The sequence below is a fragment of the Lytechinus pictus genome, chromosome 4 (genome assembly GCF_037042905.1).
Source record: "Lytechinus pictus isolate F3 Inbred chromosome 4, Lp3.0, whole genome shotgun sequence".
Taxonomy (NCBI): domain Eukaryota; kingdom Metazoa; phylum Echinodermata; class Echinoidea; order Temnopleuroida; family Toxopneustidae; genus Lytechinus; species Lytechinus pictus.
This window is the reverse complement of record NC_087248.1, coordinates 16,323,408-16,336,076: the sequence shown is the minus strand read 5'-3', so window position 1 is coordinate 16,336,076 and position 12,669 is coordinate 16,323,408. Positions and strand designations below refer to the sequence as shown.

Sequence of the window (12,669 nt, the reverse complement as noted above, 5' to 3'; positions counted from 1 at the left end):
CAAGACACCAAAAGCCTAAAATTCATATGCAACCAATATACAACCTGAATGAGTTTTTAGAGGAAAAAGAAAAATCAGCAAAATATTGTATGATATTACATGAACAAGAAAACTGAATATTCGAAAAGTTTAAAAATCTGTAATCACTTTATTTGAAATAGAACCATACAAATTATATGGGCATCATCAATAGGCCAGAGACCACTTCCATTTGCTCCGATACTCTTAAGAGTTAAGAAACTTTCTTTCAAAAATTGTACTTTAATTTTTTTAAAGACATAAAACAATACTAGTATGATAGCAATATTTCTATTGATACCCCAGGGGATTAGGTACGATTGAAAAACCATATATCCCAAATACTATGGGAAAATTGTCCCCACCACTTGTCATAAATTAATTACCAAGTTGCCAATTTGACAGTCTTAGGGATCTCAACTTTAAAACAGCCATAACTTTCTCATCTCTTGACCTATTTCTTTCAAACTTTCACTTTTTTTCATATTTTCTCCACTCTCATAATAGTAAAATATGTACAGTGGGTTTTTTTTTTCTTTTTTTTTCTTGTCTGTTTTTTTTTCAGGAATCCTGCCATTAAAGGACAAGTCCAACCCAACAAAAAGATGATTTGAATAGAAAAAGATAATTCAAACAAGCATAACACTGAAAATTTCATCAAAATTGGATGTAAAATAAGAAAGTTATGACATTTTAAAGTTTCCCTCTGACGAAGATTCTGCTAGGATCAAAAGCTTAGGCCCCTTTTGACTTTCTATTTTTAAGTTTCGTTAAATTTCACAAAACAGTTATATGCACATCCTGGTCAGTATGCAAATGAGGGGACCGATGACATCACCCACTCACTATTTCTTTTGTATTTTATTATATGAAATATCCTAAAGTTTCATTCCCCCTGAACATGTGGAATTCGATTGTTTTAACATTTTGTGGTTCAAACAAGAGGGCCCAAATTGTCAAATCTAAGAATTGAAATATTGTATGATTCAAACAATAAAAACAAAAGAAATAGTGAGTGACATCATCGACTCTCTCATTTGCATATCACTGACTTGAGCATAGAACTGTTATGTGAAAAATAAGCCAAAGTTTGAAATGTCATAACTTTCTTATTTTACATCCGATTTTGATGAAATTTTCAGCGTTATTGTTGTTTGATTTTTCTTTAAAAAATTCAAATCAAGTTTTTTCTGGGGTGGACTTGCCCTTTAATGTAGATAATCTAAAAGTGTATGGATTTCTTAAGTGTTTACATGTACAAGAGAAAAATGAAATAAAATGCTTTTATAGAGAGAAATCTAGATCAATTTAATCAATTAAAACAAATATAACTCAAATAAAGCACATTCAGAGTACATAGGGGTGAACTCCCCCCCCCCCCAAAAAAAAAAACTTATATTACTACTACTTATAATAAATGAAGAAAACAAGTCATTCATGATTTCAATTCATAATGTACTTTCCTGCATGAAATTAATTTGAAAACATTTAAAAATCCTTTCCCTCAACCTACTACATTCCTGAAAAGTGGTGCAAGAGAAATATGTAAATAATGTTAACCTCTGACACTTTTCTGGCTAATCATATCAGTGCATGAAATTTTGTCACTGAATTTGCTGAGAATATATTAAAAAGGGTACAAAGATGACAGACTACTTTCTGAAGTAAAAACAAAATGTTTCATATTCTGCAATCTTGATTAGATACAAAACTTAAGGCTACATACAACTCGAAAAATAAGAAAAAGATGCATGAATTCTCTCTTAACAGTGATTTCGACATATTTTTTTTTACTGTTTGAATAAGGAATAATGGTACATCACTTCTCCCTTGGGAGTTCTAGATGTTTCCATCTCCGGAGCTTGACAGGCGTCCTGTCCGTTGACGTTTTTTCCTCCTTGATTTTCTTCATCTCCACCCTCATGACAAGTGACACTTGGTTTCCTTCCTTGTTGGTGATGCGGTCTTCCTTCACAACATCCAACACATCTCCTTCTTGTACCTGCAAGAAAAATAATTAGCAAGTTGCCTTTAATAGTTACTTGATTGAAGTGTGCAATTGCCGCACAATTTGCTGACAAAAAACACATTCATTGTGGAATGAAGATCTTGTTGGGTTTTCTTTTAGGGGGAGGGGGCTTGTCAATTTTTTAACAATCCAGGATCCCCTCTTCGAAAATCATTCCCAGGCACCTGGGTGACACCCCCCCCCCAACCACCACCACCAATTGATGAATAAAAGGAATAGAGCAGAGTATGAGCACTGGGTAAAATGCAACTTGATAAAGCCCATAAAATCAAGGGTAAATTGCCAATTCATCCACTCACTTAACCCTAAAATGGCCGGGGGGGGGGGTTGAATCAACCCCCCCCTCAACATTTTCTGTGATTATTCCGCCGCGCGAAATTTTTTTACCGCGCCACTCGCAGAGTTTATACATTTAAGTCTCGCGCATCTTTTGAGACCAAATTTACGATGCCCGGGTACACGGTTCCGAAATAACGCAACATTTTGTAAGTGCATGTCAGACCAAAAATTTTTCCAAAACGTGATTTTGTGTACAAAGTCAATGCAAATTGAGTTTTCTCATCTTATTCATAAAGATATGATTATTTTTACTTTAAAAAGCTGAAAGCAATTGATTTTAGGATAATTATACTTCAAAAAGGTTGTGCAATAAATCTGGTGAAAAAAACAAAGAAAAACAAAAGGTTGAAAAACAAAGAAATACATAAGAAATTCATAAAACAATAAAATACATAAGAAATTGATTTCCAAACCGAAGTTTTTTTCAATTGCCATTGTTAAGAATGCTACAAAGAATATTTTTACCAAAAATTAGCATTCTAGGAGCTTTATTTAGTGAATTAGAGCAAAAAGTATGATTTATGCATAAATTAGCATAATTAATTCATATAAAATAAAATCTCATTATTTTGGAAAATTTTACCATACAGCCTTGTAGATTACATCGCACACTACCAGCGTGCAAATTTTTGCGGCACTCGCGCAATCGGCGGCCGAGATCTCAGGGGGGGCCCAGCCACAGAACAGCCAAAAAAGCCCGGCCTAGTTAGGGTTAATTTAGTCTAATGCATTCCGCCCATCAACATTTCGTCCAACAACCATTTGGTCCAATATTGGTCCAATCATCACTTCGTCTAATCACCATTTCGTCTCTTACCATTTCGTCTAATAACCAGTTGGTCTAATACCTTCTTTCTTTTCATTCATTTTGCACAATCAACACTTTAGTTTAAAGGTAAATGCCAGTTTTGGTAACGATCTCAAAATGACTTTTTACAGAATCCAATATAATGACCACCCAAGTGTCTGTTTGTATGAATAAAAAATATGTGCCAAAGGATTCTGGAAGAGATTGTGTAATTGCTGAGAAATAAGCAAAATAAGCCCGGATTCGGGCACTTCCGTCGGGTCTTTATTCCAGCAATAATAATACACTGTCCCACGTGTGCCTATCTGTGTTGGCGATCTTCAGTGTGATCGTTTTTCAGCTTAGATTTTATGATTTCACAGAGTTCAGTTTATGTAACTGTACCAGATCTAGATCCACGATGATATAGTAATACTTAACCTTGGTTTTATAGACTTTCTCACGAAATCAGTGTTTACTGCAACTACTATCATTTAGCTTTAATAAGACCAAATGCTTAATGGCTATTGCTATTGGACCAACTGGTTATTAGACAGAATGGCATTAGATTAAATGAAAGTAGACCATGTGGTGAGTAGATGAACTGATGAAAGACCAAATGATAGTAGACGAGTTGGCAATTGGATTGGCATTAGACGAATTAGAAATAATCCAACTCAAGAACAGAAAACAAAACCACCATCTGGTCTTCTTGCACCCCTCCCCTTCACGATGCTACCCTTATTGACAGACAAATCAAAAAGGCAAAATAATTAGAAATTAATTAGTTCACAAGAGTTGTTTTATGGATGTGCCTCAATAAATATCCTCATAAAAATTATGTCCCAGAGTGGTTCTAAATGCAATCTCAATGTTTCTTTTCACATCATTTGTGATCTTGAGACAGCAATCCTCCCCCCACCCCCTCCTCCGGGCCTCGCACCAAGATAAAAAAAGAGGACAAATGATGGTCGTCTATTTGAAGATTAGTGACTTGAAATTCTATTAAAATCATTAAAACATATATACCTACCTGTCGACTCTTTTTCATCACCTTCTTGCCATTGTGCAGCAGTTTTGCATTCAGGAATGCTTCCTCAATTTTCCTGGAAATAAAAGAGTTATATTATGATCAAAATAATCTTTAAACACTCTAGAATTCAAATTACATTTCCTATTACTCCATACACAGGTACAATAGGAATAGGTGCCCAAATACATGTACATGTAGCTGTAGGATAATTGTGTTTTAATGATATAGTTATGGTCCAAGTCAATATTATTCCAAACTATAAATTCGTATTTGTGTATTGAATGTTTATAATTTTTCATGCCATTTCAACATCTTTATAGTAGAAACTAGTTATGATATGAAAAGCTAAACAAACTCCAACTTCATGTAGATCTACTGTATTATGTGGTGTACTCAGTGTAGAACCGCATATTGGGATGTAATAAAAAAATGACATCAATATTCAAAATGATCGAATAAAATAAATGAAAAATTTAATCACTCACTTCCTGGATACTCCGAGCCCAGCACTCAAAACAGCATCTATCCTCCGAGATGGTACATTAATTTTTAGATCTTTCCAATCTTTCTTACTACCATCTTCAATCTCGTCTTCATCTTCAGAATCAGATTTGTAGCCATTCTCTTCGTCCAAATCACTTTCATCATCTGTGCCATCAGCTCTTAAAATTTTCTGTTTTGATTTCGACTTCTTTGAATAATAGCACACAAGCTGGTTCTGAAGTAAAAATTTACATTGGTTCATCATGGACGTGGTCTTGGGAATGACCCCACACCTTATCTGTGCACTCTTCTCAACTTCTCGGCATTTTCCATGACCATGTGTTTGGCAACTTTGGGAAGGCAAACAAATTGCAGAAGAATGTGCAGAATACAAAGAGAAAAATCTTGTATATTTGAAGACGGGAGGCTGTAACAGAAATGAAGACTTTCCCTGTAAGACAAACGATGATAGTCTATAAAGCGGCACACCCATCATGAAACCTCTGCCGATACTGGCTACTCCCAGCGGCACACGACAAGATTCTCCGCCGAAACCTAAGGCGACAATGTCTATTGTTTCCCGACGGAAGTCGCGGCCGAGAAAGATCTTTCAATTATTGCCCAGATTGCTGCGTACAAAGACTGGTAAAAGTTTAATTTAAATTACTCCATTTAGCCATTTAGTAAAGTTCCCACGGGGAAATGAACACATTTGGAGTACGATCCACTACTAGTAAGTTAGGAGTCTAAATATTTCTATTTTTGACGTGAACGTGTCATAAATGCTGAGTAGCAGAAATTCGTAGTGTGCTAGACTTGAGTCAGACCATAACTTCACGAGAGAATCTATAAATTAAATCGAACTTTTCATTATTCTTTCAAATAGTGGTCTTACAGCTACAATCCTGTAACTTTAGAAATACACACCTTGGTTGATATAATAAAAAATAATGTCAGTTGAACTTTACTAAAATATCTCGGAAAAAACTCGATCTAGGCCTACTCAAATTTGGTTATTTACATTAATAATGTAACCTTAGACTGGAAAGAAGACAAAGTTGTAAACATCCGCGAAAAGTCAAAAAAGCTCAAATTCGAGAATGGAGTCTGTGACGGGAAAATACACTCTTGATCCTGAGACTGTGGAACATGATCAATCTAACAAGGATCTACCTGCTGTTTTCCAGTGTCAACACTGTAATGTGATAATAAGTGACTCTATTGCATTCATCGCTGCTCATGATGATTTGAAATCTATCACACTGAACAGTGAGTAAATAGCGTACCGGTATAGCATTCAAGACCGCGGCGCGTGCGATTTCTCGTGCACACAAGAGAGCATGCATTATCACGTTCTCGTGTTTAGTTTAACAAATTGCTCATGTCATGAGTTACACACTTATGTCAATTCAGTATTTTGATTCATACAATCTGATAATAACTTTACAATAAGTGATAGGGTCTGCAGATATATTGTTCGTTTTAATGGTGAATCAAAATGGGGGGGGGGGGCAGAACATTTTGGGAAAATTATAATGAGTAAATGACAAAATTATGATCTTGTCATTAAACAAAAAGTGGATCTATCTCACAAAATTTATTGCGAAAGGGCTGTGACACATCCCTGTCGATTGTCAGCCCCCCCCCCCCTTGGCCTTGGAAGTTGCAATTACATTATTGTGATTTACTTTCAACTCTTGTCGTTCTCTTCTGTTTTTAGTAAATAGTTACAGTTATAAATACTAATGACTGGCAGGTGGAATACAACTGGTGAACACCCTCCTTTTTGACCAATAATTTTAACATGCATAGGTTGTGACTTACTATTAAACAAGGGACTAACACTACAGTAAACACTTCCATCCTTTCCGATCAAGTGTTTTCCAACTTGATTCGCGCTTGCACTCTCCGAATACAGCTTGCTAACAATGCTAACAAATAATGCTATATACTATAGCATTAGTTGGTGTTTTTTTTTTTTGGGGGGGGGGTTAGTTATAGAATTCAAGAAGCAATCGTTACATTTTTCTTTGATTTCTTACTTCAGGTGTGAATGCATCTGTAGAATTATCAACAAAGCTGATCACATCAACAGATGGTATTGACCAAGGAAGGTTTGTATTCAATTTTTTTTATTTTTATAAATTGAATAGGCCTTTTTTTTAGTTTTAATTCTAATAATTCTCTGTTGTGTTATGTGTGGCCAGTAAAATATCTATACTGATGAATATTTGAGTTTATAGGCCTATCGTTATGATTATATATGATTACTTTTTCTTTATTCTCTTTTTGCTCTACATGTAACTTCATTTTTTCTTCTTTACTCTTGTTCCTTTTTTCTCCCTTTATTTTTTTCTTAATCCTTTTCTTTTTCATCATTTTTGTTTAATCTTTTTTTTTTTGTTTCACCCTCTCTACTGTCGTCTTATTTTCCATTTCTTATTCTCCCTATATTTGCATTCTTCCAATTTTTCTCCTGATGAGGATTATTTTTATGCTTCTTATTCTTATTGTGATCTATACATTGTTTATTATTTATACTTTGTTATAGATGCAATTTTTTTTCTTTCTAATGGAGATACATGTATCGATGATTAAGTTCATATTCTCTTCATATTTTTCATGTAGTACTTTCAGCCCACTTGTTTGCCGAGGATGTAAAACAGTGCTTGGGAAGGTTTACAAGACAACACCACGACCTTTGGACGACCTCAGAGATTACTTCACAATCGATGTCAACAAACTTTCAGTGTAAGTTGTCATTAGACTTTGAACATTTCAATTTGTCCTTTGATTTCTTTCTGTTAGGGGCGGATCCAGGATTTTCCAAAAGGAGGGGGGGTGGCATATTTTCCAGAGGAAATTTGACAAGCAAAAAATAAAAAGATTTTCACCCAAAATTTAAGGTCATTTTGTCCACAAAAAATGACAAAAGGGGGGGGGCACACTTGTGTTAGAACGCCATATTTACATTATAAATTTTAATTGTGCCTCTCAAAAAGGGGGGCACAGCCAGCTTGTGTTTCTGTCCATTACATAATATGAGAGATGCACACATGTTTTACACTTCTAATATAACTACTCTTTAACAAATGAAAAAAGAGGCACATTTACTGATACCACACGATCCTCTTTTGATACTCAACATTATTTTGAAAAGAATACAAAATTCATTTTAATTTGCCATAGACATAACAGTAGTTGTAAATTCATTCTCCCTATGTGTTATGTGAATGAGTAAAATCTGATCCAAGTCAAAACCCTTTCATTAGGCCTATCAGTTTTTGCTGAAGTTTACAATCATCTTTTGCATTAACCCATTAATCTCACACCACAGATACCAGGTTGGTTCTACTGATTCATCGTCTCTCCCCGAGTCAGATACCCCTTTCCAACAGTTCACCAACCTGAAAACATTGAAAGAAACAACACTTAAGGTATTTACCATTAAGTTGCTATATAAGAAGTTGGGAGGTCTTTAAAAAGAGTATGATGAAAATTTAATAAAAATTGTAATTTTCATGCTTAGCTCAGAGAGGAATCCAAGATTTCATAATTGGGAGTCCTGAAACATTTTCTTATTTGGCAAAAGAAATATTTTGGTGCCAAAAAAGGACCTAATTGCCATCAAGATAAGCAGACAAGCAAATATAAAATACTTCATTACTAAAAATTTTCCCCATGGAGACATGATGAAAAATCTGACAAGCTAGACAAGGGTATTCTTCACTCAAAAAGAGAACTTATTTCCACACTCGACCTTCTCACATCAGGGTGTATGTACTAAATGTGTTTCTAAATTAATGTACAAATGTATTGGCCCAAAGGTTGCACCCCCTCCAATAAAAAAAAAAAGAAGATAAATAAATACAGGGAATAATATTGCTTTACAAATTTGAATAGTATTTTTGGTCATAAGAGAAAAGCTCTCAACTAAGTAATGTACAGTCATATGTAAAAATATGCTATACAAAAGACTTTATGCATAGCAGTCTTTCAAAAATGAGGAGCAAATTGCGATGCGATACCAGAAAAATTATTCCTTGAAATAAATATATGAATAAATAAATACATACATGTGTTTTTCAGTTGATGTAAATTTAATTTAATTGTGACAATACGCATAAAACCCGGAACTTTTGGAACTTTTCACAAACAACACGCCACTTCATTTAACAGTTGCAGGTGCTGATGTGTGCCATGCATCAACGTATCCAGAACATTGAACAGTCACTCGAGATCGAGGACACCAATCCTTCAGAGAACCCTCTTCAGTCCATGGCAGGAATTCTAGAAAACAACCCAGGGTTACTGTCTTCAAACCCTCACCAACCCAAAGAGGGGTTACAAAGTGGATCGGCCAAGAATCTTGCTTCTCGAAAGAATGAAGAAAGGAATCCAGCCATGGGTCCAGGATCGGAACGTGGCCAAGGACTTGGGAAGGATGTGCAAAGGAGTGGTGTCTTTGAAAAAGCAAATGGAAGCCAACAGACATTAAGTGATAGTGAAACCAGCAGAGCAACCGTGGATGATTACAGTGGAAGCAAGAGAAGCAAGAGATCATCTTCAAAGACATCTAGAGCTGCTACCAAGGGTCAGGATAACCGGGTTAGAGGAACCAAGCGTACCAAAGACTATAGTGGGGTTTCTGAAAGTCAAGGGGACTTTCAGAATGAATTGGAGTTACTGTCACCGATCAGAAAAATTTCAGGTGGAAGATTAAACAAACCATTATGAAGCTTGAGATTTGAATTCCATAAATTTGCTTTAATGTTGATCTCATCTGTAATCACAGACAGTTTATATCCTTGCATTTTGTATTTTCCTTGGAAAAGAGTAATAGTGATTTATAAGCTCATGTACTTGTAAGATTATACCTTCATACCTTGTGTATATCAGTAACTCAATTTTTATGTTTTTGCGGCCAGGGGCGGATCCTGGATTTTCCAAAGGAGGGGGGGGGGGCACAAAAAAAGGTTTTCACCTAAAATTTGAGGTCATTTCATCTGCGAGAAATTTGACAAGCAAAAAGCAAAGGGTCCTCTTTTTCAAAAGGAGGGGACAGACTTGGGGAAAAACAGCATTATAATGGCTCTCAAGGGGGAAGGGGGGGGCACATCCTGCTTGTGCCCCCCCCCCCTGGATCCGCCACTGATTGCAGCTGTTTGTTGTGTGTGTTTTTTCTTCTTCTGAATTCATATTCAAGGGCTTCAGTTATGCCTTAAAACTGATAATTTGATATAGCAGTGCACCATAATTGCTTTGTAGTCCATCAAGTATTCTTTTATTCCTTCTTTTCAAAGCACTGATCCATGGCCTACGTGAGTTGCAGACAGTATGTTGAATACTAGGTCTATATTTGTAAAATTTTGTACAGAGATTAATGTTACTAAAATACAAATTGCTGTTTGGCATTTCTTGAATGTTTATTCCAACTCTTGAATTAAAATACTCTTATTAAAGGGATACTCTGGGACAAAAATAATATCTAAATAAAGTTAGAGTGAAATGCTAATAATTTTATTGAAATCTCATTACAAAGTGGATTTTTGAAGTCTCACAATATTTTGTGAAAACAGTAATGTGAATGCCGTCATCAATGTTGTGACTTCTGTCAATCTCAGATGAATTTTGATTTCTGTGGTAGAACTGTGATTAGTCCCAGGACTGGCTCTTGACCAATGCCAATCCACAAGCAACATATTGTCAATAAGATAATGGCAACTAGAGAGAGAGAGAGAGAGAGCATGTTGAACATATCAAATTTAGAAATCATCTGTACCAGTATTCACTTTCATCCACATTGAGGAAAAACCCTAATGTTGCAATTTGTCTGTATATGTCCAAGGTATCGAAAATAATACCTCAGTCACATTTTCTCTACATCGGGCAGGCAGCCCTACGGCGAGTCGAAAACAGCCGTTTTATCCATTCTTATTCAAACCACCTATATGTAGCTGGTGCAAAAAATGTTAAAACGGCTGTTTTTTTACTCGCCGTAGGGGAAATGTGACTGAGGTATCAAGAAAATGAAAACCATAAATCACTTAATTCTCACGAACGATTTGTATATTTTTTATGCTGATAGGTGATTAGATGTTTATCTCTATTGTTTTGTGAGTTTGTGTCAGTGGCTGATGAACTTTGCTTTTGTCCACAAAGTGGCTGATGAACTTTGCTTTTGTCCACAAAGTGGCTTGGAGCAATATATATGCCATCTCCAAAATCTATGTTGAATTTTCAAATGAGATTCATAGAAAAGAATGAAGAAAGATGGATGGTGTAAAAACAAACATGTTATATTCAAGCAGAAAATGAAATCAATGCCCCTGGGAGAGGAATTGTTGAATTATTATTTTTCATGAAAATAAATAAAGACAAAAATTACTTCCTTGAAATATAGATTTTTCTTGCGAGAGAATCTATATCATGATAAGCTAGAAGAAGAGTAGAGAGGTGTTGGCTGCATGCAGGATTTGAAATCATCGTCATTGCTGTTATGGGATGTAGAGTGTGAGAAAAAGAAGTATCAGAATGTGTGTACCGTAGAAAAAAGGATGAAGTTATTTTAGTGTTGAGCCTAAGGTGGCGCTCTTCAAGCTTGGTAAAAAAATGGCATTAGGTATCACAGGCCTAAATCATTCCCCATAGACTCGTGTGTTAAATTGGCACTTTAAAAAATTCATAAAAAATAAGGGTGAAATTCGGGGGTCGAATGTTTACTACCAGTGGATAGGATATATATCTGGCAATCCATATCTGACCAGAAAAGGGTCCCTCGACCGGCTCATTTTAAAAATAAATTGGCGTGTTTGAAGACACCGTCGGGGGGAGCAGATTCATCACCTCAAACAGCAAAATAGCCCTAATCCTTCCGCCAGTCAAAATATAGTCCAAAATTGGTGATATTTCTTCCCAATTTGGGAAAAGGAATTTCAATAATTACCAAAAATAGAATCAGTGTTAGATGGACAATCATATGCATACACTTTGTTAATCAGCCATATCAAAATAAAAAAAATAGCAATGGGTTGGGTCGAATGAATATCTATGACCTGCCTCTAGTGATTAGGCCCGTGTAACCTGTATTGTATGGCACATGAAGGTTTCTTTTTAATTTACCTTCCTGGCTTTTCTTTAACATCTGTACACTCACTTTATCACAAAGAAATGCATGAAATATACAGATGTGTTATGTAATGACCAATTTTAATGTTACTCCTAATGTCTAGTGCCCTATGGATTTACACACATCCTACCTGCCTATATGTAGCTCAACAATGGATGCAATGTAGGGCCCAAATCCTATAATGCAAATTGTAGATATGAATAGTGTGCATATCTGGATTCAAGATTTGCCCACAATATAAATACCAGATTCACATGAGTTAAATTAGATAACAATAAAAAGAAATGAGAATCAACATACAAGCATACTATACATTCACATCTTCCTATGACAAGGGCCCAAGCCAAGGGATGTAAGAGAGAGAGAGACAGGGAGAGAGGGGGGTTAGATGGCTTGTATTCTAAATGGATGGGGGCTAGTCTGGCTAGAAGTCAGTAAAAGTTGAACAAGATAGCAGTAGCACTCATTCTCAGCCCCCCCCCAAACATACTAACTATGCTTTTCTCTAGCTACCCCCCCCTCCCTATTGAATCCACCACTCTTCAGCCAAATTCTAAAGTTTTCTCTTCTCCTTCCCTTCCCCATGAACCAATTTCACAAGTGCAATTGATGCAAGGCCTATCTTGTGATGGGTGCTATACACGATTTACATCAGCGCTCGTCGGTATACGAAAACACACGACAACATGAATCACAGAGACAAACACACAGCCTACACGGCCTAGCCTAGGTACACAAACACAGAGTTACTAATCACAATTTGTTACCTGTTATACCCCTATGTAGCCTTGTATATAGCCATGAAGTTCAGTTTTTGGACCTCTTGATGATTGAAACATGTATACTAGTGA

The 12,669-nt window shown here is 35.8% G+C and overlaps 2 protein-coding genes across 5 annotated transcripts; one reads left to right on the top strand and one right to left on the bottom strand.

Moving 5' to 3' along the window:
* Positions 1–47: 47 nt before the first annotated feature.
* On the bottom strand, positions 48–5,953 carry LOC129258386 (mitochondrial transcription rescue factor 1-like). Of its 3 annotated transcripts, none has more exons than XR_010293383.1 (4): positions 4,692–5,909; positions 4,207–4,279; positions 1,220–2,020; positions 48–588 (listed from the first exon to the last, which is right to left on the bottom strand). XR_010293383.1 is itself a non-coding variant. In XM_054896670.2 (3 exons), exons 1-3 carry the CDS (start codon positions 5,183–5,185, stop codon positions 1,838–1,840), a joined length of 750 nt encoding a protein of 249 aa, XP_054752645.2. In that variant the 5' UTR covers positions 5,186–5,953; the 3' UTR covers positions 48–1,837. The 3 variants fall into 3 exon arrangements, 1 of the variants encoding a protein (XP_054752645.2); XR_010293384.1 differs by having other exon boundaries at positions 48–553; positions 1,224–2,020; positions 4,692–5,903; XM_054896670.2 differs by having other exon boundaries at positions 48–2,020; positions 4,692–5,953.
* LOC129258933 (uncharacterized) lies at positions 5,733–11,076 on the top strand. 2 transcript variants are annotated; one of them, XR_010293382.1, is made up of 6 exons: positions 5,733–5,958; positions 6,737–6,803; positions 7,318–7,440; positions 8,027–8,126; positions 8,869–10,537; positions 10,708–11,076. XR_010293382.1 is itself a non-coding variant. In XM_054897180.2 (5 exons), the coding sequence occupies exons 1-5, from the start codon at positions 5,790–5,792 to the stop codon at positions 9,424–9,426; spliced, it is 1,017 nt and encodes a 338-aa protein (XP_054753155.2). In that variant the 5' UTR covers positions 5,733–5,789; the 3' UTR covers positions 9,427–11,076. The 2 variants fall into 2 exon arrangements, 1 of the variants encoding a protein (XP_054753155.2); XM_054897180.2 differs by having other exon boundaries at positions 8,869–11,076.
* Positions 11,077–12,669: the final 1,593 nt, after the last annotated feature.